At 45.1% G+C, this 27,498-nt stretch overlaps 1 protein-coding gene across 1 annotated transcript in view; it reads right to left on the reverse strand.

Moving 5' to 3' along the window:
• LOC138579499 (killer cell lectin-like receptor subfamily F member 1) overlaps positions 1-23,741 on the reverse strand; it is a 306,704-nt gene extending 282,963 nt beyond the window's left edge. The window contains exon 1 of the mRNA XM_069649819.1: positions 23,641-23,741. Within this exon, the coding sequence (XP_069505920.1) occupies positions 23,641-23,704 (64 nt within the window). The 5' untranslated portion in view covers positions 23,705-23,741. The remainder of the gene's footprint in view (positions 1-23,640) is intronic.
• Positions 23,742-27,498: the final 3,757 nt, after the last annotated feature.

Genomic DNA, 27,498 nt, shown 5'->3' on the forward strand with positions numbered 1-27,498 from the left:
GATGGGAGAAGACATTGAGTGTATCCTTTGCAACTACCAGTCTGTATCCTATAAGTGAACCTTAGACATATCCTTCTGTATCTGTTGTCTTTCATTGTCAAAAACCTGGTTATAACAGTCAAACCCAAATATGGGGTATAGGTTGCTTTAGTCTCTCTCTCCTGAAGCGGAGTTTTGATCTGTGATATTGCAGACAAGCTCCTGCGCTTGCTGAGAGGCTGGTATCGTTTGGGCCCTCCGATGATACTGTACTCGAAGGAAATCTCTGTCTGTCTTTCTTGCCCCTTAGCAGAGACAGAGGCAAGAAGGGGTAGGCTGTGGATATATTCAGAAATAAAATGAACTCATTGAAAATAGCACCCGCGCCTTTGTTGGCCAACACCTCCCTGCGACAAAGAGTTAAGGTCTGGCTGAGGACACATTCAGAACTAGTTTGAGTCAGTTTCAATAGGCACAAGTAGAATGTATGGGCTTCTGGGAAGAGGATGTATTTCTCTGCCTAACACTGAAGACATCTAGTGGGGCGACCAAGGGTGTAGGGTGCCTCAATAAGCTAGCAGATGAGAGGCACAGGGGTCACTTGGGGAGGTGTCCTTCGTCACCTCTGTTTAGTCCCCTGATAAAACCGGGATCTGCCACATGAATCCGTTTGAGGACACTGTCTCTTTAAAGAAGACCATAGGTGCAGTTGGGCAGCTGAAAATTAATGAAGGCAATGATACAAATATTTCTCTGTCTTCAACATATGCATTTCATACATTCAGGAAGCTGATACAATAATTAACTATATCCTGATAACCCTGACAAACAAAGCATGTAGGATACAAATAATGTTGCCCTGCACCAATAATAGAGCTCTGCTCAGGCATCAGAGGCACTATGAAATGTTCTACTTGACATGTGCAGACTTCAGACACATGTTGCCTTCTCCAGTGGCCCTCCCTCCACTAGCCAGCTGATCACGAAGATGTCAGTGTTAGTGCAAGGTGTTACCTGATGTTTCCGGCTTGTCCTGGTATCCAGGGGAAAGGGCATGTCGCTTCCAGAAGCCACCCGGACCTCAGGTGATTCAACGACAACTCCGGTATAGGGGTGACTGGGAGAGAGCCTGAATCAGGTTAAAAAGGTTGATAAAGTCCTCAGGAGTAGGACTCCAGATGCTTGCAGGGAATGGCAGGCGTACGTGGATCCAGGGACTCAAGGCAAGTCAAAGAGAGAAGGCAGAGGATTTGCTAAAGTAACAGCTGGGCAGTGAGCAAGGAGCACCAAAAGGCAGGGAGAAGGCAAAGATAAAGAGGGAAAAAAAGGACACAGGAAGGCCGGAGACAAATGCTGTGCACAGGGCCATCCAGAAAAAAACTAGACCGCTCTCTCTGAATGTGGTGGCACAGCGCAAGCTCTATGCCGCTATTTTCCGTGGTGATTCATCAAGCGTCAGCGATGCCAAAGCGACTCTGCTCAGGGTGGAGTTTGATGCATAACACCCACGCTTGCTTTCCTGCAGCTCGAGCCACTAGCGCTTTCTTATACAGGAAACCAGCAGCAAATTCAAAAAATGCTTTTCCTTCACTAAACCGTGAGAATCACAAACACAGGCTCCGGGATACCCGCAAGCCCAGTGATTGCACTAGTATGGAAAGTAGAATTCAAAATGGCAGATCAGCCCTTCAAAGGCATTGCATGGCCTCAAAAACCCAAGTCAAACACCAGTGAACTAATTGCAACAGTCAGTCTCAGCCCATCCCATTTGCCTTTAAAAATGCAGACTATCACAAAAAGTCTAGGCCAAGGAAAGGTTTCCTTTTATTTTCTTCTTTTTTTTAATTGTTTGTTTAGCCAATTAACTGACTTTTTACACATATATTGAACAACATTTCTTATACAAATTTCTTCTAAAGAAAATATTCATGGATTAAGAAAATGTCTCTATTTACATATCAAAATAATGAACAATCATAAAATATATCTTTGTTTGAATGTGATCATACCTAATTCATTTAAAATTTTAATAACTTCAATCGATAAAATTGTTTCATGTCCTACTATCATACTTTCCCAGAAGCAATCTGTGGTCAACCATTCATTATAGTCCACAAACTTCCTTAGCCTTATTTTGCTTAAAATCTTCTGTTCCTATGCACGATATAAGGACATGATGTAACGATTGTATCGCACAGTCATCACATAGATTGCAATTTGCTAGAGCTGATAGCCCCTCTCGAGCAGACATGACTTCACCAGTTTTAATAAGATTTAAAAATTCCCTCATAAATTTGGAGTCCGGAAATTGAGACAAATCATTTGGTAAAATAATGCTTCGGTTTCTCAAACTGAGAGGGATTTATATATTTTATACCTTCTAATTTGTGTAATAGTCTTGAACCAGTCTGCTCGGGATACAGCTGAGATTACTTCCTCGGGATTGTCCACCAAGTTAGTTATACTGCGATCACATTCATCCAAAAAGTATATCACATGTTTGTTTAGTTGTATTAGATAGCTATTTTGACCATTGGTGAGTTCACAAAGAACATTCCTCTGTAGGGGGTCTTCGGTGGAAATTTGTATGCATCTAAATAGTGTTAGTATTTTCCAATCAAGGCTCATTCTTAAGGATGCCAGCCCCAACTCACAACTGAGGCTAGTCATAGGATAGCTCACAGGGAGATGTAAGACTCGCTTCCATATTTTCCCTTCGACTCGGTCCAAATCTATCATTTGTGAATTAGGAATCGTTTCAAAGCCATATAGCAATGATGGGACAACCTTTGCTTTGTAATAGTTTAGCAAAGGGGTTATTGAAAATGTACAGTAGGTCGTAAATATTTTCTTCAACTGTGCTGTTAATAGAATAAGCCTATGTTCTATTTGCTCCTCTCAAGCAACCCCTGAATGAGCTGATTTCATTTTGATTCAAAATATATCAGATCTTTCACTTGTGGTATTGCTTGGTTCTGCAACAGCCATTTATAGTTGCTGATGCAGGTTCTATTATTTTTGATTATCAAAAAAATGCATGATTTTTGATTATCAAAATGTGTGATTTAGCAGGATTAATCAGTAAATCGTTTTTTCCTGCATACATTTCAAATGCAGTTAATAGTTGCTGCAGTCCTTTAGGCGGGTAATCTAGCAAGACAATGTCGTCTGCATATGCAATCCACTGGAGCGATTGGGAACCATCTTTCGGACTTCCGAAAGAATGACGGGCTAAAGCATCATTGAGATCTGCTAGATAGAGGTTAAAGAGGCAGGCGTCTAAAATACATCCCTGCCTCACACCTCTCTCTGTAACTATCTCATCAGATAAGTCACCTTGAGCGTTTAGTCTTATGCGTATAGTAGTGTCTTGAAATAGACTCATTAGGATTGCCAGGAGGCTTTTAGAAATCACCACTTATCAAGTTTTACCAATAATCGATTTCTATTAATGGTATCAAAAGCTCTTGACAGATCTAGCCATGCTCCATATAACGGACGTCCTTGTTTTTTGTATGATTGGCTGGAGATCACTGACATTATTACTCCATTAAGGGAGGTGGAAAGTCCCTTGCAAAACCGAGTTTGGAATTTGCTTAGTATCTTTGCATGGCCAATCCGTTCTTCTAGATTTTTCAAAACTACTGAGGCAAATATCTATGAGTACACTTCAAGGAGGGCGACCGGGCGATAGTTTGCTGGATCTTTCCGATCACCCTTCTTGTGTATAGGAATGATAACTGCACTCTTCCAGGATTCTGGGAGTTTCTCAGTTCTTAAAGATTCTTTAAAGACTGCCGTTAAAATGGTTGACCATAATACAATGCTTGTTTTAAGAATTGAGTTTGTTAGACCATTGGGACCAGGAGCCCTTGAAGCAGAAGCCTTCTTGATCAATTCTGTTACTGAGCCTTTATCAAAAAAGATTCCACTCTTCTTTGGGCTTTGTAAATATAGAGTTTCCGATTTGCCGCTTAAAGGTCTCTCTAAAGTAAGTACTCCAGCTGTCATTAGTGATAACATTACTTTGAATTTGGGATTGAGATTGGTGCAAGTTATTTATAATTTTCCAGAAACTGCCTGTATTTTTTGAAACTAGGGTATGTAACATTATTTCTCCATCCCTTTGAAGGCGCAGATGCCTATGACCTTTTGACCAATTTCTGAATTTGTTTCTGAGAGTTCTTTCTTCCGTCTTCCTAGTTATCTGGTGTGTCATAGTGTGTTTCAAATTGAGAATGGCTTTCCTCAGGTCTTTCTTCTTTTGCCATGAGATTTCATCGAATACATGGACGTGTTTTTTTAAAGCCACCTAACCTAACTGAGCATGGCTGATCCTTTTCCCACAAAAAATGTGTACAAGTATTTGGTTAGCTGACTTTTTTAACAAATTTCATCGCGTTTTGCATAAAGTCTTTTTCTAGTATGTTATTTAGAATTTTACCATTTTGTTTGAATTTCTTAATTCTGTTTTTAGTATTACTGATTATTAAATTTGTCTTGTACATCTTGGTATTCAATTCAATCATTAGTTTTAAGGTCACGAAACACTTTTTGTGGTTACTGGAACCGCCACTTAGGATTTTAAAGTGTGTACAGCAGTTAACCAGGTCAGCAGAGAGAAAGAGGTTTTCAGGGCGATAGAAAACCTGAAGCCAAGTCAAGCAATGCAGTATTGGGAGAAAGAGCTGATGGACAGAGTTGGGAGCAGATAGGTGAGCTAAAGGGGAGTTGGGGGAAAGTTGAAGAGAGAAGAAGGAGAAGGTTGGTTGGAATAATCTGGAGGAGTCGGGTTAAGGCTGAAGGGGGATGCTGGTTGGGGTCATCTGTAGTAGGCAGATTAGAGCATCTGGAGGAGGTTGAATCAAGGCAGTAGGATGAGGTTGGTTGTGATAATCTGAAGTTGAGACGCACAGTGGAGTTTGGAAGAGAACATCAGGCAGAAGCATAATAGACTAGTTAGACATGAGAGGACATGCTTGGCTCAAGTAGGAATTAGGGGTGAGAAACCAATTTGAAGAGGTCAAGTCTTCCATGAGAGAAGGAATGAGTATGCAGTGTGGAAGGAAGGTAGTGAAGGGTGAAAACGGGAGCAGAGAAGTGGAGAAGAGGGAAGGAGAAAGGACCCATAGGAAGGAAGATGACAGAGGCACTCTAAAAGCTCACATGTGTGTGAACACGAGGTAGTCAAACCCTATTGTCTTGGTAGTGACTCTGAAGAAACCCAAACTAATAAAAGACCCCTGGTAAGCAGGGGCGTTGCTAGGGGGGGCTGAGGGGGCTATAGCCCCTGATCTTTTGGTTGTAGCCCCGGATAGATTCTCAGGAGCTACAGCCAAAAGACTAGCTAGCCCCCAGTCCCAACAGTTCCGACATCAGCTTAGCCTCGGGTCTTTTCCAGACCTAGCAACTCCCCTGCTGGTAAGACCAGAGATGAAGGATGCCGGACCACTTCAACCCAGGACTGAGACCCAAGCCTGAGTTTGAGAGTTCATGAAGGTGCTGTGAGAAGAAATGTAGGGGCGAAGGGCGCGTGAAGCCCTGTAATACCAACGTATGCCCGCCGTTGGGAGGCCCAGAGGGATCCCAGCATATGAGAAGACTCCTTTACTTCCAATCGGTTTACCTTAAAGTCCCCATTCATTGCTTTACTATGTTCCTAATATAAATTATAGTTTGCAATGCATTTCCATCGAGGCCTAGTCATTGATCCCTTTTGCATTTGTGACACCTTTTTTCGAGAAATTAACAGGTGAATTGGCTGCCTTTCTACTGCACCTGGTGGTTACAAACTCTGCCATTGTCTCCTTGCTCAAAATGGTCATTGCCAAAGACGAAAACGGAACTATATTTACCAACAACTAATTTCCGTGCCCAAAGTGTCAAGGGATCCACAGGGCACCCTAGATCAGTTTGGGGGTGGATGTGCTGATATAAAGGGACAGTCAAGAGAATACAGCAGGAGGGTAAACAGAAGGAAGAAAAGACAAGTCAAATAAGAACAATGGAACAGGAAGAAACGGCAGGACTTGATGGTAAACGAGAAGGGATGGGGGACAATGTACAGACAAACAATGAGGAATCCCTTCAGGGGTGTGTACAGGTGGGACTTCAGACTTCCCACAGAAATAAGGGATGCCCATGCCTCTCTGGATGTTACTCTTATAGGTACCACACCCTGCGAGCACTTGGAAGCGGGCCGCAAGAGTGGCTTCTGTATCTGGACCCTAAGGCACAAACAAGGCGTGTAGTTGGAGGAGACAAAAATCAATAACAAGTGAGTCACAAGCTACCCCTCCCTCTTTTGTGAGAAAAAATACGAGAAGGCGATAGCAATATTGATAAAGGTAGTGTAACAGGTTTAAGACCCCTCCACCTTTTTCCCCTCAGCCACTTCCATTTGTCCAAATATTATTACCTTTGACAATAAAGTTCTAAATGAAACCAAGAAACTCTTGGGCAGTAAAAATCGGACAAGAGATAATCTGACGAAGAAGGAAAGAGAAGTCATTAAAGTACCAGACACCAGTCCTGAGTTAAGCATAAAGCCTGCCAACAAGGGAGGAGGGATAGTGCTGTGGAAACGCACTGACTATGAAATTGAGGCGCTTAGGCTGCTAGAGAACCGTGAACATTATTGTTATTTAGACATGGACCCTACACCAAGAGGAAATTTCAAGTCTGATGCAACATGCGCTAGCAGAAGGGTGGATAGAGGAAGATGAAAAACACTTCTTGAATAAACCATATCCGGTAACACCGGCCTTCTATAGTCTACTTAAAGTGCAAAAAACAGTTGTCTGCAATTGGGTCAATATTAGAGCCTCTGTCACAGTATGTTGATTTTTTTCCTGAGACCTTTTGTACCACAGAGATGATCAATTTGCTCTCACATGTAGTACAGCAGGACCTTTTGGTTACCTTTGATGTGGAAGCACTGTAGTATACCAGTATAGCACAGAATTAAAGCATAGAAGTAATGAGACAGTATTTGGACACATGGGTTGACGCTAAAGAGAAGGTGGCCACAGATTTAATCTTTTTGAAAACCAGCTGTTGATAGAAGTGCATGGAACAAGTATGGGTGCAACACTCACTCCAGACATTGCAAACTAGTACATGGACAATTTTTACAGCTTGTTTCTATATAATGATGGCAATCATTTTGCAGAATTTATGATGAGCTGGCGCCGCGATATTGATGATGTGGTGATGATATTGAAGGGCACTATCTCAGAGTTAAATGATTTCAGTATATGGCTGAGCGAATGTGATCCTTATCTAAAGTTCACAATGATCTATGATGGGCACTTAATGGCCTTTCTGTATTTAGTTTTGATGAAAACCGATAACAGCACGATTTGAGACAACATTGTTTCGGAAAACCTACTGATAAAAACGCACTACTACACTTAGTAGTTATCACCCTTTTCGTCTAAAAACAAATCTACCTTATGGGCAGTTCCTGAGAATCAGAAGGAACTGTACGAGAATGGAAGATTTTAATTGACACTCCGATGTTTTAGACATCGAGGGTATCCATGCAAAGCTGTGAATGATGCAAGAAAGAGAGCAAAAAATACTGCCAGAGAAACATGTCTGACAATAAAACACAGACCGCTAGAGGAACTTTTGACCTGTGTTACAACATACAGTCCAATCAGTAATGCCTTAAAAAAGGTAATTTAAGAAAAACGGGCGCATTCTTTTCACCCCAGATGTCACTACTATCAAACCACGGTTTGCATTTAAAAAAATCACAAAATTGAAAACAAGTGCTGGTATGCACATATGAACAGAGATGTCCTCAAACAACTACAATAACAAATATGCGGGGGTTCCCCCCAATTGTGGGCCACCATAGATGTGGCAATTGTTCAGTCTGTGAACCGATGTAAAATATTAAAAGTATAAATCTATATGGGAGCTTAAAGAATTTTAGAACTGCAATACCACATGGGCAGTATACAGTATAAAGTACTCTTGTGATCTGATTTATATTAGGAAAACACAATGTGAGGTTCAACAAAGAATCCACAAACAAAGATCCTGCATAAAAATTCAGGTACCTGAGAATCCAATGGTGGAACATTTCATGAGAAAGAAACATACATATAATGATATCTTAAGGTCCATTATACAAACGCTGAAGCCACTCCCTAGGGGAGAGTTTACCGACATATTGCACTGAGAATATTTGAACAGAGATGGGTACAACGTCTTGATACAGTAAAATCAGGCTTCAACACCAGCATTGAATGGACATTGGTTCTGTAAATGAAACTGGGCGAATATGTACACTCGTATGAGGCAACCAGCTCAATAAAAGTATCTATCTATCTTTGTGACCAAGCTGTAATAGAATAGACTTAATTGTACAGTTGTAACACATATGTAGTACTAACAAAACAATTCTCGGTGAGGTTTAGCATGAATAAGCTGTAGAGATATGTTCAAAGATGGCCCCTGTTCAGCAACCAAAAGGCAAATTCTTTTATGGAGACCACAGTGATCTTGTGAGAAGCCAGGAAGCAGCCTCTTAAATACGAATATGAAAAAAGACAAAAAGAGTATGCATCCATTAAGATATATGTGAATTTAAGTAAAGGAATGAATGCCATAAGGCCAACAGAATACGTTGAAATTTGGCCGCCAAAAAACACGCCGAAAAGCATGGCGATTAACATTATCATTGACATTATAGTAATTTGACCAAGCTGTAATACAATAGAGTACACCGTACTGGTTTAAAATATACATGACATTGATAAGTGAAGAACGAATGCTATAAGGCCAATAGAACATGTTTAAAGATGGCCGTCTTAAAATGTGCTGATGTACACTATTATTGAGATTACAGTATTTTGTAAGGATACACGCAAGCATAAGCATATTCACGTGATATAGTATTGGTTTATGACAAGCAAGTGAAAGAACGAATGCTATATTATATATGGTTATTATAACCTGTTTAAAGATGGGCACCGAAAACTGCATCAAATTCTAATAGGATGATGGAGTCTGCAGGAAATGCCCACCGCATTATGTAGCACAAAAGCGAAAAATTGACATGATACAAAGATGAGAAAACGAAAATGATTATGCTTTAATAATAAATATCTTTATTGCACAAAAGGCATTTGATTACTAACCCCATACTGCACTGTTGCACTTTCATGAGTAGTTCAGCACATTTACTGGCAGCTCTTTTGTATAATATTTGGGGATTATGGATGTTTGTCAATTATGTTTCCATTATATGTTCTCTAATTAAGCCAATGGATTACAAATAAATGACTTTTTAATGAAGACAAAGAGGTGAGGTCTGTTGCAATGAATCAAGTGTACCTGCATTTTCTCCACCGGTGGCTAAGAAACTCACAAAAGAGGGTGGCGTAGCTTCTGACTCGCGTTTTCTTTATATATGTAATGTTACCCCGTAGTCAGTCAAGCCCCCCGATAACAAAAAATAGGGGATGTCCCATTTATTCTAGAGAGGAGACAGGCCTTTGGAAGTCCAGCCCGAACATACAGTAGATGCCTTTTGTGAGAACACTAATCAACACACTAATATGAAAAACACTATATACCACAGGTAAGACGATACTAAGGAAAGGGCAGAGAATGCCTCCTAAACTGTAGGACCCAGTAGGAGGTTCATTTTGATCTCCATGTCTATTTTTATTTGAAACAGACAGCAGTGGTATGAATTGTTGCTGTCTCGGTTACATTTCCAACACCACATATGGAAAGGAATCCGACTGTCATTGTGAAATGCACTCCCAGCACCCATGTGGCCTTCAACTGGATCGTTTAGTACCTTGAGGTTAATAGACTTGCAAATCCCCTTAAATATGGCTTCTATAATAAGCACTCCCCCTTGACTGCACTCATGCTCCAACTTTCTCTCTTATGCTCACTGCTCCAGAATCTTTCCCATACTCTTCTTTTAGGACCTCTGTTCTGCTTACAACACTGTTGACCATTCTCCTCTCCTGCTCACCCTCAGGAATTTTGTTTTGCAAATCTGCTCTAGCATGGATCGTTTGTTACCTGGCGGGTCTCTCCTTTAAAATCTCCTGGAGCTCAGAAATCACTGACACCACCCTTCGCCCTGTTGGCCTCCCCCAAGGATGAGTCCTTGGACCTCTGCTCTTCAGCCTCTATACCTCAGCCCTAGGGAGACCTATCTCATCCTTTGGTTTGCACTACCACCTCTTTGCTGACGACACGCAAAACCTTTTCGCCTTTATCTTCTTCCACCCAGCCATCTTGGAATGCATCACTAGATGGCTCTCCACTATCTCTTGCTGAACACTTAAAAAAAGGAAGAGATTTTTCTCCCGGCTTCCAATTCCATGCCTACCCTCCACTCTCCTGTCTTCTTCCCGTCTGACATTGACCCTACGCCCATGCCTCGCAACATTGTGATCATCTTTAATAGCGACCTCCGACCACAAAAATGCATCACTGTCAATGCTGCGGAACATATTAACCATCTCAACTTTGAGGACAAGTGTCCATTTCTTCCTCACTATTCTATGACAACTCTTGGCTACTGCTCAATTGTTCCTAATCTTTGGCCTTCTACTACTCCTTCCTCTCTGTAGTCCTTAAACTGTGTACCTGCACTCTCTACAAACTACCCAGATCCTCCCCTATCTACCTAAGGACACCTTGCTGGTTGGCTGCACTACTACTGCCTTTTCAAGTTCCTTTTCCTAATCTACAAAACTGTCAATGGTCTTGCTCCTCAGTTCCTGGCTGACTGTATTACTGTCTACTCACCATCCTTCTGCTCCTCCTCTGCGCTTAGCCTCACTGTGTACTGCCCCTTGTTCCTCCTCTCACTTCTGCTCTTTCTCCCTACTTACATAACTTGATTGGAACCCACTGCCCATCACAATGCAAACCAGCCCGGCCTCAGATCTCTTCAAAACGTGGCTTAAAATCCACTTAATGTTCTAAAGGGGAGCTCCACCTGCACCCTTCCCATCGTCCCTACTTGTCCCCCCCACAGGCCACATAATAATGTAATTTTGTATATTTGAATGGTACTCTGGTTAACAGCACTTTCACCTTTAGGTTAATGTTTCCTTATAAGTCATGTAAGAAATGGCGCTAGAGAGTCTGACCAAGATGGCTGTGTGCCCGTGAGCTCTCTACACTACGACCAAAATCCCGCCGTTTTGCTGACCCAAAATTACAATTCGAGAGAGGGACAAGCTGGCAGAAGGTCTATGGAATACCCAGCCAAAATCCAGGAGGCCCGTGAGGAGGAGAAAGGAGTGAAAGAAGAAGAGCCGCGCATCCAGAACAGACACTGTGCTGGAACACAGCATGCTGTGAGGCGGAAGAAGTTGAAGAAGCCAGGATAGGAACCGATACATTTCAATAAAGGAGGCGGATCGAGGGGCTCCAAGTGAACACCCGGCGGTTATCCCTGCCTGCATCAGAGCGGGTCGGGAGAACTGGGCTGGCGGCAGCAGTGAGGGGAAGAGCGGTGCGAGCTTGGGGGACAGTCCCACACCGGCGCCAATGGGACAGAGATGGCTGGTGTGGCGCCAATGCTGCGGTGCCGGTCTTCCCCCGCCCCCTCACCCGTGGCAAGAGAGCGCAGCCTGCGATCCAACACCGGTGGAGACTGGTGAGCACCAGAGAACGAGCCCAGACCAAGGTAGGAGGGAGTGGGGGGGCCCTGATCAGCCCGTGCAGAGCCGGGGAGGAACAAGTTGCCCATAACGGGGTAAACCATCGTGACATCACAAGCGCCTAAGCAAGCGGGAGAGGAGGGCTCCCTCAGTTGGTGACACAGAGGCAGCGGGCAGCCTGGGGAAGAGACACAGAGGGCCAAGCCCCCGGTGATGAGAAGGCAGAATGCCTGGGAAGTTGGAAGTTGGAACGGAAGGGCTTCAATTCATAAGAGGCAGTGAGACGGAGGGCCTTCAGGCTTACCACAGCACGCGAGGGGCTTACTACACACACGCCCAGTCAAAAACGTGAAACACTCTGAGGGGCGCCTTGAGGGAAGATTGTGGAGGCATACAGACATATGGACAATACGGCTGCTTGCCTTTCTAACCCCCTGCCTCCCCTCTGTCACGGGGGCCATTGCAGGAGGAGGCACCCATCCATGCAAGTGAACCAGGGGCTAGACGACAAAGCCTGAAGCGGCCCCTGGTAGGCCTCATAATGGGAGACCCAGCTGCTAGATACCACAGGAGGAACGACAAAGTCAGGACAAGCACTGAGGGGAGTCACCCACGTAAAACAAGAATTGAAGCCCTGGAAACGTCCTGGTAAATGCCTAGGAGACATTGAGTCTTGGGTCCAGCGCGTGCCCATTATTCAATTAAGAATAGTCCACAGAGGTTGCCACTATCCCCAGGGCTATAGCCTCGACCCCACAACCTGGAGACCCACTGCCTCCTGCATGTCCAGGTTGGGAGGTGCAATTTCATCAAACCACCCTGGCACGAATGGTCAGGACAGGCTGATTCAACGTTTCCCCATACCATACTGGACACCCACATTCAAGAACAAGGGGACAGCACAGATGCCAATGCGAGGACGTTACAAGGAGGCGGGGGATACGCTGCTGTAAGCAACAGACCACCCTGAGCAACTAATATCTCTAGACCAGAATGTCCTGCGCTCATCATGGCACAGTGGCAGGTAGAAGGCTTAGAATCCACGAAGAAGTCGGGGCCTGTCGGGGAAGCGGCACGTGCGCAGACTGTTAGACTGAAAGATGGCCAAGGCAAATAGGAGTGGGAAGCAGCAAACTAAGCTCTACTTCGAATCCTCTTCTCAGCCCAAGCATACTGAGAACACAGACTCTGTCGAGGGGTGTAAACTGCAGACAATGCATGATACTTCGTTGGCGTTCCATGATATAAAAGAGATGTTCACTCAACTGCAAAGCAGTTTACTGTCCCTCGATGGGAAGATGGACACGTAAACATGTAAGGTGGATCACATGCAAGTCCGCCTGGACAAACATGGAGAAAGATTGGATGAAGTGGAGGGAAGGATTTCAACGATTGAGGATGAGGCGGTATTGTCTTCCAGGGATCTAAAACAGATGAAAAGAGCACTGAAAGAACTTATGGAGAAACAAGATGACTTAGAATCAAGGTCCAGAAGGAATAATCTGCGCATAGTGGGTGTCTGCGAGGCAGCAGACCAGAGGAACATGGAACCTTTGGTGGAGGAGATCCTGAAGACCGTACTGGGCCAGGATGAATTTTTTAACATATTTGTAGTGGAAAGAGCGCACAGAATGCCTAGCAGCAGGAAGCCGATACCCAAGGCTCCATCACGACCAATAATCGCACAAATATTAAACTACCGGGACGGAGACTTAGCCTTTCGGAAATCAAGAGAGAAAGGAACTCTCACATAGAAAAGTGACACGATCAAAATCATCCCAGATTTCTCTGACAAAGTCCAGGTGTTGCATAAAACCTACATAAACGTGAAGAGGAGGATGCGAGAGAGAGGCATACGATACACCATGATGTACCCAGCCAAGCTGCAGGTGCAACACGATGGGCGCACACTGTTCTTTACCACCCCGGCCGAAGCCAGTGAATTCCTTGAAAGCCTGCCTTGCAATCCAAGACCTAGGGGGGAAAAATGATTGTGACCTAGCAGGAATGGATACAACTACTTGGCACCAGCTGTCAAAGAAATGCTGAGTCAGAAACTAAGTGGACAGGAAAATACCTTACCGTAGTGTGTGTAGGGGCATGGTCGGGCCGTTAGCTGCTGTCGAAGCGGAAGCAAGTTCAGTAGTTCAAGATACGGGCTAGTTGGGGTAGCCAGGATTGGGTGGGGGAGGGAATTTACTTTACTGACAGGTTGGGGTTGTCGGTGGGGGAGGGGGAGGGCATTGGGGAGGGTACACGGCAAGAGGAAGCATCACAACACAAAGAAAGTGATGGGCTGACTAATTAGGATGGTCTGAAACCACAGCCTTGGGTGCACCCGGGCCGAGCAGTGAGGGTTGGAAACGGGAGAGGGGTAACCTTAGCTATGGCAGGATCGATTAGATGCCTTACCTGGAATGTATAGGGGTTGAACTGCCCATTGAAATGCCAAAGGTTCCTTTTTTACTTGCAGCGTCACAGAGTGGGAATTGTGTTTCTACAGGAGACTCATTCCACGCCAGAGGCCGAAACAAAATTCGGCAAAAACTGGGGATGCCACCGATATTTCTCCTCTTATTCGTCCTATGGGAGAGGGGTGGGCATCCAAGTCCAAAGCGAGGCAGGATTTAATCAGATCTCTGTGATTAAGGGGGAGAGGTGTAATAATGCGGGCACGATGCAGGGTTGCCTGTACAGTCTAGTTAATTATTACGGCCCTAATCAGGACACAGTCACAACTTTGGGATGGCTAAACCGACACTTGGGGGGCGCTCCTCCAGGTGACATAATCTGGGCAGGTGATTTCAACGAGGTGATGACCCGGCGCTCGACCGCATGACAGGCCCGCCCTGGCCCCCAACTAAGGGCGAGTTAAGAAGCATGACTCCAATGTGGGAGCTAGAGGATATGTGGAGAATTAGGAATCAAGGGGTGAGGCAGTACACCTTTCACTCGTCGGTTCATGACACAGCATCACGTCTGGATTTCTCAGACATTAATGGGGGTCATAACGGAGGTCACCATCTTGGCCCGCACGCTCTCGGATCATGAACCGGTATTGTTGAATATGGAATTGTCAGGGAGGGTGAGGGTACCATGGCATTTTAAAAGTGAGGCTTTGACACAGACGCTTTGTTCCGTGAAGGCATATCGAAAGCAATATATACTTTCTTTGAGATTAACAAGGACTCAGCGGGGACCCTTTGGGAGAGTTTTAAGTATGTGATACGCAGGGAATGCATTGCTAAAGAAGTGGGGATGCTAAAGCAGATTAGACGTGAGCTAAACGAAGTGGAGACACACATAAGTGCACTGCAAGCCGTGGGGAGCTCAGTGACCTCTAGTCAACTGGCAGAAACAAAGCAACTCATGGAACAGTTCAAGATGTTGGTGGATAGGGAGGTAAAAATGCTGGGATGGGGGCCCCAGTGCGCCAGTACGGGGAGGGGCAGAAACTGGGCAGACTATTAGCAAGTGCAGCGAGGCTGGAAACACACAGGGGACGGGCCATATCGACAGTCGATGACCAAGGGGTGGAGAGATTTGTCGATGCTGGGATACTGCAGGAGTTTGGTCGTTTTTATAATGACTTGTACTCGTGCCATACACAGACCTCCCTGATAGAACTAGATGGATACCAAGACCAGGTGGCACTACATTGGTGTACGGAAGAAGATAGAGTGGGATTGAACCACCAGATACCCCTAGAAGAAGTATTAGTGGCCATTAGATCTCCTCCCTCCGCAAAGGCCCCCGGGCCAGATGGTTTTGTGGCGGAATTCTATAAGCACTATGCCGCGGAAATAAGCCCCGACCTCTTACGAATGTACCATCAAAGTGCAGTAGATGGGAAGCTCCCGAAGTCCCTGAGGGAAGCCTAGTCACAGTCCTTCCTAAACCAGGCAAGCCACTGAATGACTGCGCTTCATACAGGCCGATATCCCTCATCAACCTGGACAATAAGATCTTAGCGAAGATATTGTGCTGCAGACTGGCTCCCCTGATGAACAAGATGGTGAGGGCCGACCAGGAGGGATATTTCCTGGGATGCTCTACCTCTTTTGGGTTACGGATGATTTTCAGACTGATCTCAGAAGTCGATCAGTCGCTGCTGAATGCCCCAAAGGTATTTGATTCTGTGAAGTGGCCCTTCTTGTTTACAGTTTTGCGTAGGATGGGGTAAGAGGAGCACTTTATTGCCATGGTATCACTGCTATACGAGCCACCAGAGTGCGTGTGAACGGTCAACTCACCCCGGGGACAATTCTAAACAGGGGCACGCGACATGGTTGCCCCCTCTCCCCGCTGCCGTTTGCCCAGGCGATCAAACCATTAGACGAACGGGTAAAAGAGGCCCATATTCACCGAGGCATTAAACTTTTCAAACACAAGGTAATTATCTTGCTCTATGCGGAAGAAATGGTGCTGTTCATAAGCGATTCCAAACAGAATCTGGACCCCATTATGGAAGAAGTCTTTCAATTTGGGCTGTTTTCGGGTCTGGTGATTAATACGAATAAATCCATCCTCTTCCCGCTAACAGAGAGCGTGGTACATTTTGGAGACAAGTCGGGGTTTCACACAGAGCCGCTACTTTGGGGTGACCATAGCTCGAGACGCGCATACAGTATATGTAAGTAACTATCAAAGGGCACTACACCAAGCAAGGGAGGCAACCACCAGATGAAAGTGCCTGCCACTTAACCTATACAGCAGGATCTCCCATATCAAGATGACACTGCTTCCCTGGTTCCTTTATGCCTTCCTCAATGCACCGGTCAGGATTCCAGCAAACTATTTTCGAGACCTGAAGTCCTTATGGACACAGTTTATATGGGCCGGTAAACAGCCAAGAGTATCATGGGATAAGCTAATTGCACCAATACAGAGGGAGTGAGGGGGGAGGGACTGGCCTTGCCAGATTTGGAGACGTATTACAACGTGGCCCAGGCCAGGTTTGCTCTTCACTGATTTGGTGATCAAGGGCAAAGAAGTCGTGTTGAGGTCGAGAAGGTATTGGCGGCACCATTCTTATTGCAATCTAGTATTCTCACTGCCCCTGAAAGAGGGACCAGGGTAGGGAACATGGAGCTCGCGTGTAGAGCATGGACACATATAGAAAATAAGCCAAAGACAGAAGTTCTCTACTCGCCAATACTATCACTCGTATTCACCCCTGGAATCCTGCTCAACTCGGAGAAGGGATTTGTCAATCTGATGCGGAAATAAGAAGTGCACTGTTACCGTGATCTGTTCCCCAACGGGAGGTTCATAGCGTTGGAAGAGCTGAAGGCCAGGGGGAGCCTAAACCCCCAAGAGGTGTTACTATACTATAGGCTGAAAACATTGATCTAGAAGGTGTTCCCGACCTTCCCCGAGCAACCAGCAGCCTGCCCAATAGAATTCTCTCTGGGGGGCCGAACAGGAGGGCGGTCTCTGTTATGTACGCTATGTATCTTGGCTCTAGGCAGGAGGTTTCGTCCCCCAGAGATAAAAGGGAATTGTCCCTGGGGCATGAGATATCCAGGGAGGAATGGAGGTATTGCTGTGAGGGAACCAGATGGGTAGCAATAAACACCAGGCACAAACTAATCCATTGGAAATACCTACACCAATTTTATTACACCCCTACCCAAATTCACAACTATTTTCCAGAGGCATCCACAGGCTGCACCAGATGCGGTGAATTAATGGCAGATTTTATACACATGGCGTGGTGGTGCCCCGCCGTACAGGCATTCTGGGTGGCAGTATTTCAAGTTGTTGGTAAAATCATTGGCGAAGGATTAGACCCAAACCTAATGACGGCACTCCTGGGATACACAAAACCAATTCCCAAGGGTAGAAGGCGATTAATGGGGCTACTCCTGCGGTTGGCTAAGAGGAGGGTGGCAATGCTATGGAAAGGCCTGACGTACCCCAAAATAGAGGATTGGCACTCGGATGTCGCGCAGTGTAATGACATGGAGAACGGATACAGGGGCCTGTCAACACACCACTCAAGCGTACCGAGCATGTGGGAACCATATATGCACTATCTGTTGAATCCAGGTGGGGGAGAGAACCAGGAACCGTAGGCGGAGGTGACCTCAAGCAGTGAACATCTCTCTGCCTCCTGGCACTTATTCTCAAATCTTGGCTCCGACGCTGCACATTCCTATACCGCTCAGTACAACTAACAGGAAATGGTTTAACTAAATGGTATCTATGTAACCCACTCTTTGAGAAATGTGCCCATCACCAAAGAAAAGAAGTGCGTGGAGACATGACAGTGGAGAGTAGAGGAACCGTATACTCACTTAAAAACTGTGAGGCTTCTTCTTTTGCGATGTTTCAGTTCTATGTACTACACTGTTACTGTTTCCAAAATGCAAATAAAAAGAGTTTAAAAAATGTGGGTGGGTGCCTGTGATACTTGAGAATGTTAAAGGCACCTGGGCGGGGCATCATTTGTGGTGGTACACGACCCTTGTACACAAAATGGGCAGGGCACGTTTGAGTATGGCCACCTGCACATTCCTCAGAATTGTGAACCGTAAAAAAGCACATTCTCTACACTTGTTATTACTTCCTTAACTTTTTCTGAACCATGCCCTATACTTGTCGAACGTCGGACTTCTGTGAGGTTTGGATGTTACTGTGAAAGTGCATCTAATGTTTATGCAGCTTTGATGGAAACGCAGCATGGTCCAAAAACACCTAAACTTGTGTAACACTGCTTCTTCCCACTAACCTCAAGCCTTTTAACTGCTAAAATAGGAAAATCACCAGCTCAGGATCAAACTCTCACAGGGCGCATATGTAATCAATCACCAGTCTTGCTGCAAAACACCCTGACAGATACCGCATATGGACCTTCCATTCCAGGTGAAAAGATGGAAGGTAAATGTGGGGTACACGCCAAACACCATATCAGCTTATTACATACAGTATCTCCCACCTCAGATACTCAGACGTCTGGTGTGCACTGTGGCATAGTGCCCACACCCCGACGCCCTGTTCACCATGCATAGAACCCGCATCGCCTCATAGCACCCTCGCCGTCTTTTCTTTTGGGTTTTCGCCCCTGCCAAGTTTCTCACAGTTGCCAAGTTTCTCACAGTTGCCAAGTTTCTCACAGTTCGTTACTCGGAACCCAACATCTCCTTCACTAATCGCTCACAGGGGGGCAGACGTAGGCTGCACCCTGCGTCGTGTGGGCACCGTCACTTCCGCTGGCTCCAGATAATGTCACAATTGGAAGGGCAGCTGCAGCTGATGCTGGAGCTCCATCCGCCCACATTGCCACCCAGCGTGGGCTGCCCAGTTGCTCTACCCCTGGCCACAGCAAAAGCTCCAGAGGCCTGATAAACCACCAGCTCCCTCTGCCGGCAACAAGTTCCAGTGCACGCCCTTAGCCCTGAGCACCATGCTCCCCAACCACGCTGCACACAACAGAACATGCATCGGAAGGCCCAAAGTTAGCATAGCACACGGAACAACATTGCCGCTCCTTACTCAACAAGCACCAACTGTTCCTTACTTGCTGGGTGCGGGTGGGTCTTTGGGCTGGGGGGGAGGGGGCAGTGGGTGTACAGGCTAAGTAGCTCATCTGTACCTCCCGCCATAGCAAATAAAGACTGTTCCTTCTCTTTACAGCTGACCAACTTGCTTCCAATGTGACCTAGTACAGCAAGTAAAGAGAAGAGGCTGCCTTCAAGGTAAGTCTTCATGTAAGTTTATCTTTACAGTTCTAGTATGACACCTATGGTAAGATATGGGAGAAACCACCAGCCCTCCCATACCCTAGCCAGCACACTCTCCAACTGCCATCAGTAAAAAACACTCACCCACCTCCCATCCAACATTCCGTACCAGCAATCCACTCATACATGACAAGCACTCAGGCCTCACCATACTCCCAGGAAGACAGGCAGGCGGCTACAAACCGCTATACAGGGCATGCGTGCACAGTGGCCTGTGACCTGTTTGGAGGTGGCAGGATTTACGAGAGTGCATGCAGGGAAACAAACCATGGTCACTAATTTGTGGGGTTTGTTTAGCGCTGCAACCGTAACTTTCCTTTAGCCACCATTTGTTTCACTGAATTTCAAAACTGTTTGTAAGATAAATGTAACTCAAACGACCCTTTGTTACAGAATGGTTTTATTTTAATTACATACCCTACCGTATCAATAATGTCTAACCACTGAACACTTTGGTTGGGGCATGGTCAAAGGCCATGCCCCTGGCAGTGACCAGTGGACACCGTTCTCAGGGCATGGCCTTTAGCCATGCCCCATGCTCCAAGAGCCCCAATGTGCCCATTACAAAACTAAAGGGGATGGCCGCCCAAACTCTGAAGCCTGAAAAGGAGATCCACTCAGGTTTGACATGTGGCCAACTTTGCACCAGACCTGCAGATTAATTTGCCTGCTGTTACATCTCAGTTACCAGATTAATGCTATCCACTACAGAGTGCAATTTGCTTTCTGACTGAGAGCATTGAGGCATGTAATTGCTCATTTGACTATAGCTGGTAAGATAGATATACCCGATAAGATAGCTCAGTGGGTTGAGTGCTCACTGTTGGAATGTGTGTGTGATCTGCAGGTTCGAATTCCAGTAAGACCAACTTAGCCTTTCATCCTTCTGATGTTTATAAATGAGCACCAACACAGGTTGGGTGATATTGTATGTATATTTGTTCTATATGAATCGCTTAAGCGTAAGTGCTATATAATAACACATCATTATTTGGCCTTGGCTGTCTGCTTGCATTCGCGTGACATCGCTTCTGCACAAGGCCAAAAGCAACCCCAGACATTTTGTTGTCTTCATTGGGCGTCATCAGTGAGGTGTAGCTTAGGTCTCTAGGCCCAGCCAGTTCAGGACCCACGACTCAGCAGACCCGTCACACTCGGGTGACATAGCAAAGCAAAAGATGGCTGGAAGGTTTAGAATTAATCTCAAAGTTCTGACAAGTGCTCTGGGAAACTCCTAGACCACTGTTCTTCAGCCTGCCAAGCCATTACTGAAAGGGGAAGTCTATATGCAAATCAGGCTTCGTACAACCACAAAAGGGACACTCGAGTCCAAACTGCTGGGTCACATCCCTTCTGCGGGAGATGGCAAGCAACCACAGGCATGTTTTGGCCTAATTCACTGTTATTAGTGAGTTTCTAGGTGTCAGGACAGTGCAGCGTCCTTTTGCCGACAGGAGTTTTTTTGATGGATTTGTTACTGCCAAAAATCCATTGAAAAAACTAATTGAAATATATGGGGGGGGGGTGGGTAGGTGGTTGGGGTGGGAATAGAAGCATGATGAAAGGGGAGGCTTTGGGGGAACCCCAAAAAAAAAAAAAAATTCAATGTTTTTCGATTGATTTTTTCAGTAAAAATCCATCCAAAAAACGACTGTCTGTAAAACGACATGGAACCCAGGGATGTATCCCTTGATACTCAACCTTTTATTTTTTATTTACATTTTTTAAATGGAAGTTCCTGGGCTGTGGCCAGCACCATGTGGATCTTTGTTTCTGGAGTGCCTGGCTTTCTTGTTCAGGCGTCTTAAAAAAACAGGGGGTTCCACAAGTGTAACACTTTGATCAGTGTCTGTAAATAAGAAGGAATAGGGATACTAATAATTGCTAGACTCATTAAAGGTTTATTTAAGGCACACTTCAGGGGGTGAGTTCTTAAACACCTCAAATTCACAATGCAGTCAAATACTTCCGAGAACCATTTACAGTTGAATAAGCACCCATTTCAGGGTATGTATTTTGGTTTTCACAAGTTGCAGTTATAAAAGCTTGTGTACAGTGTAGAAATGTTTGACCATAGCACATGAAGTGGCCCTTGATTTCATTGTGCCACAATTAATACTTTGTTGTAGTGTGTCTATCCTTCCTATCTCCCTGGCATGCTGTTCAGGATGTTTGTTTACATGTAAGTGGTAACGAGTGCCCAGAGTACAGGATGCCATGTGAGTGCGCTGTTTTCCCTGTTCTACCTTAAATTCTTTAATACACAGTTATGAACCCTCCCAATGGTATGTAGTTTGCCAACATCTGAAGCCTGAAAAGTAGATTCACGCAGGCTTGACACGTGGCCAACTTTGCACCAGACCTGCAGATTAACTGGCCTGCTGTTAAATCTCAGTTACCAGTTTAATGGTATCCACTACAGAGTGTAATTTGCTTTCTGACTTTGAGAGCATTCAGACATGTAACTGCTCATTTTACTATAGCCTGCAAGATAGCTATAGCCGATAAGATAGCTCACTGGGTTGAGCGCTCACTGCTGCGATGTGTGTGTGAGATCTGCAGATTGCAGGTTCGAATTCCGGCAAGGCCAAATCATCCTTTCATCCTTCTGATGTTGATAAATGAGCACCAACACAGGTTTGGTGATATTGTATGTATATTTGCTCTATATGAAGCGCTTAAGCGTAAGTGATATATAATAACACATCATTATTTGGCCTTGGATGTCTGCTTGCATTCACAGTAATTTGGTAATGTGGGCCTATACACACTGATATTAATGATACATATGGTGATCCATTCTTGTTTGAAATGTATATCACATTACAGTGATATCGTAACCATATTTAAGAGTTTAGTTAGGAACAATGCTATGTGATGCGACTTTCTGTATTGTCAAGGGGTGAAAGGTCGTGTTCCATAGCTTCCCATGATGTCACTTCGAGGTGGGGTCATCAGAGGTCAAGGGTCATGTGATGTCACTTCCGCTACCCCTGGCATTTTGGTGAAATAACGTCCCTGATAGAACCGTCAAGACGCCACCACTGGGTCCCTGGAGACTCAACAAATTGAATCAGTTGGAGAGTTTAGGATCAACAGTAATTGCAGGCATCACGTATGCTACCAACACTATTTTTCTTTATTGTTGTGACCACACATGCCTTACGAAGGGTCTAATAGGCTATGCAAAGGTTCTGCATGGTTTCCATAAAGCCAGTCTAACTGTATTAATCTGGGGACTTAAAATCAAGTTCGCCCAAGAGGTATGCTGCATTACCCAGGGGAAGCTGCGAATTACCAGCACATATTTTTCACAATGTTTTTCATATTGTTTGAAATATTAATCTGTAATTTTGAATCTGTACTTATGCAATTAGGAAGGTGTGAGCCAACATATGAAGCAATCATTCAAGCGCGTGTTTATTACACGCTAAAGACTACACCATTAGAATTTATATTAAAGGACATCTCAGAAGGGCCTGGGGAGATCCCAATTCTCAAAGTTACTCAGCAATGAGCCTTGCGCAGTTACTGTTATAGTTAAGCAATATACAATTTAAATATTCCTTAAGCACAATATTGAAGGAACACTCTACTATAGACTATGGCGAACACACCGTCTAAATAACAAGTTGTGAGTTTATTATGATTGCATCAATAACAATTAAGGGGCTTGTAGGATTTACATGAAGCACTCGCTCGAAGAATGTCTGCACGAGCGGTCGAAGGACATTTAACACATATACCCTGTGCAGGAAGCGTGCGTCCTCGTTTCTTTGGCCAATGCAGGGTGTTAAACCAAGAGCTGTTCGCATGCCCCAAAATCACTGACTGTGAGCAGAAAAAGGTGAATCAACATGTTGACTCTACGTAAGAAAACACGTGCCGTGCTTGAAGCTCTGCTCGTTTCTTTAACGAGGTCTTTGAATCATTTCCTTTCAAAATTGTTTTAACAAATATATGAAATAACTACATTAGGAAGCAAAGAATCTTCTTTTAACAAACACATGGGCAATTGGAACAACACATTCCATAACTAATTGCCAGTGCTGGTCTTCACTAAATGATTCGTTATTTATAACGCGATTAATACCCAGAGGTTTCTAAGCGTGGACCCGCGATCGAACCAGTGTTGCTCCGCGTCGTCTTGCTTCCAAGGCGAGCACGTTGCTGCTGAGCTATCCTCCCAAGACATCAGGCAAATGGCATTAGGAAAAATGACGTTTTTAAAAAATCACATTTCTACTCTCCATGCACATCTTCACCTTTATCCTCGGGTGTATTCCTTGTCTTGAACTGCAGAGCTGTGTATCCCTCCTCTAACTCCATGGAGGGATTTATAAAGCAGGTCCTTTCCTCAGAGGCGCTGTGTCTTAAGTGTCAGCTGCGGGTGTAGGGAGGCTCGGTAGTCGCTGCCCACTACACAGGAAGGAGCCGGTCGCTGCCCACTACACAGGAAGGAGCCGCTCGCTGCCCACTACACAGGAAGGAGGAAGCCAGCAGTATTGAGCACCTTGATGTTACACACACACCCCGCCTGCCCGCTGTGTAGAGTGACTGTCATGAATGTAGCTGCTCATTGGAGGACAGCTGACCACACGTCTGTGAACAAGAGAGGTGCGAGGAACAGTTCAGTGGTGTTAGTCAAGCAACACAATCATACACAACGCAGGTTTTCATACCTTTATTTGACTAACAGAAAAGAACGCATTCGCTTCCAAAGTCCCGTAGACTTCTTCATCGACAGATGGTGTAGAGTGAAATGATTGGCAAAGGACCATCCACTAGACCATTTATTCTCAAAGCGAAATTAAAAGAAAAAGAAAAGCATTTTACATTTTATTGGGTGAAGGAAGAGCATGCATGGAATGTAGGTCTGGCATGGGTGTCTTATTTCAAGCACCATGAAATACTGGAACCAGGGAGCACACCTAATGCTTTTCAATGAAAGTGGTCCATATTTCTAGCTGAGAGTTGCATTTTAAGAAAACAGATCTTGCTCACACATAACTGCTGATTACAATATGTTCTTAAGTTAGGCAAGGCAGTTTTAAAGTGGGATGAGTAATTTCCTAAAATTACTAATGTACTTTAAAAAATATATTGGCATAGTCGAATGAGAGGTTTTAAAACCAAATAATTAAGGAGGCAAGGCATGTATTGCATTTTCCTAACAGCTTAAAGGCGTCGTTTGCAGCCTCTATGTGGTGTCAGCAACATGTAGCGATTTAAAAACAACTGCTACGGTTTACTATCCGGTGTACAATGTGACAGTACAACATATGTTTTTGAGGTTTAACTTCTACAGCCTTCATTTTCCTCAGTAAGCCTCAAGCTGCATCATGGCCTCCTGGCTTGCATACAGTGAGGCAAATATACCCATAGTTTAGCAGTGCAATGGCCACTGTTATCTCGGTGCGTCTCATGCTTGATAATGGGTGCCAACCATTTGAGCTCAGACTCTCAAGATTTCCCTTGTTGGTATTCTGTGACCTCACCCATTAGGGGTTCTGAACAGTAGTGTCCAACAGCTGCTGGTGAAATATGGTACTGAAGGGGTGTCTTCTGGCATTGTTGGTCTGATTGCCTTGCTAGTCCTGGGGTCAAAGCTGGCGTTTGTGTGTCATAAAACCTAGATCTATGTTCAGACCGCTGTAGTTTAGGTTAATCATATTGAGGTAATTGGGCTCCCAAGTTCTTCTGCTTGTGGCATTTGAGAGGTCACCCTTCAAAACCATCATTGATAGATCCTGCAATGTGTTCTTAACCCATGTGAAGGGCCAACCAACTGTTTTTTGGTTCGAGATGGTATATCTACGTAGGTTCTTCCTTTCACACAGCACCTGGCTGGTTTCACCCACATACTTTGGACGTGAGAGGTCAGACGGAAGATTTCAAGCCTTACATGTACACGGGCCTATTGTAAAAAGTGTACCAAGGCACCCCTAATTTGCTTCATAACAGGAAGTGCCCAGTGAGTAAACAGTCCGGTTTAAGTACTCACTTCAGACTCGTGGGTGCAACATGCGGGTCAGAGAATGAAATGGTGGTAGGGCCAACCAAGCCTTTTGTACCGTGGAGATTGGTACAATCTCAATTACAAGAACAGTATAAAAGCAACTTAACTTGAGCGCAGCAATTATTTTGTATCCACTCTAAAAGCATCTGGTGCTGAATAAAATGTCTATAAAATATTATGTTTGATGAGCCTCAGATCTGCATCAGATTGCATGACTGAAGAACAGAGTGTCACGCGGGGCACTTGAAATGTATACTGTGTGTATCCCGTTCACCTCACTCACAGCCTTTTTCTCACTTAGCAGCCAAGGATGCACAGGTCCATACACAAACACAGAATTATTAACCACAATTATGAATTTGTCAAACTACAACGTTGGGCAAAACAATTTTTCCCTCGGCTGTTATCCACAACATTTTGTCAGGAGGGAAATGTATCAAATTCTGCCATTTTCATCCACAGGTGAAAATTCAAATCTGTGCTAAAATCAGAACCAAGATATACCCCTCTCCTTGCCATATAGGCCCGGTGCTAGCACTAGGCAAACTATGAGGCTGCGTGGGGCGCAGCACCAAACTTCAGGTTTTCCTTCTTTTACACTGAATTACAGAAGAGAAATAAACTAACATGAGCTAAGGTGGCTGCACAATGCCATCCCGCAAACCACAGTGCCTGCAAGATTAGGCGTCACTATTATTATTATTGTTATTATGGTAGTTATTGAGCGCGGCCCGAGCTTTGAGAAGCAACAGAGCACTTTACAGAGGTATACAACAATACAGATACACAACAAAGCGCTTTACAGAGGTATAAAACAGTACAGATGCTTAACGCAATGCTTTTCAGAGGCAAAAACAACAGATACACAGCGTAGGTTGGATAGAGGGGCACAGAGCTGGGGTACAGCTGTACAGGGTGCCAGGGAGGTGAGGGGTGGATGGTGTCTAGCGAGTCACGTGTTGCTGGGGGCAACGTTATGGCCAAGGTGTTGAGGAGGAGAGACTCCTTGAAGAGGCGGGTATTGAGTTCTTTTCTGAATTGTAGGAGTGTGGGGTTGAGTCTCATGGTGACGAGGAGGAGGTTCCAAAGTCTTGTGGCTTAGGCAGAGAAGGCTTGTTTTCTGGTCCTTTCCTTTTTGCAGCGGCAGATTTCAAGTCTCATGTCTGCATGTGTCCTGGCTTCTGGTGGTGCGCTGTCTGCCGGAAATGCTGAGATTCTCTGCGAGGTAGCTGGGTGACTTGAGGGCGACTGCCTTATAGATGATGCATCTGTTCGTGCATTGGGAGCCAGTGAAGGTCGATGAGGGCCAGGGTGATGTGGTTGTATCTACATAGACCCTTGAAGAGGCGTGCAGCAGCTTGTAGGACACTTTTCATGGGCACAAGGGAGGACGACAGGAGGCCTTCGAGGAGGGCATTGCCCCCAGCCAGGTGGGATAAGACCAGTGCTAGAACGATGGATAGAAAGCTGTCAAGAGGGAGGAAGGGCTTGACTTTCCATATGAGGTAGAGCTGATAATAAGCTGTTTGAGTTTTCATAGCTGTGTATGTCTTGAAGGAGATGCGTTTGTCGATGTGGAACCCGAGGGACTTGGCGCAGGAGATGAGCTTGTGTTTGAAGCCCTGAGGGTTCATGGTTGATAGCCAGGTCTGTATGTCTGGGTGTTTGGTGTTGTTGGTGAGGAGTAGGAATTCGGTCTTGGAGGTGTTGAGCTTCAAGTGTGGACTGGACATCCATGAACGGATCAATGAGAGGCAGGTTTTGAGCCTGTGGATGTTATTGATGGAGTCGATCTTGAGGTATAGCTGTGTCTCGTTGGGGTATTGGTGGATGTGGATGTTGTGTGTGGCTAGGTGGGCTCCCAGCGGCTCCACTCACTAACCTTATATTAGAAGTAGGGCTATTACCTTTTTTTGAGCTGCACATCACATGGACTGGCTCAAGAGTAAAAACATGGGGGCCTAACACGAAGACGTCTTGAGAAAATAATGTGGTCAGAACCAGTCTACTCACCCCAGGTAGGACAGAGTCATAGTAGATCCCACCTGGAATATCTAGAGGCAGACAATGGGCCAAGAGATGGAGTAGGAGTAGGAGTCTCAGG

Source organism: Ambystoma mexicanum, chromosome 3p (assembly GCF_040938575.1).
Source record: "Ambystoma mexicanum isolate Mex_15411 chromosome 3p, UKY_AmexF1_1, whole genome shotgun sequence".
Lineage (NCBI taxonomy): Eukaryota > Metazoa > Chordata > Amphibia > Caudata > Ambystomatidae > Ambystoma > Ambystoma mexicanum.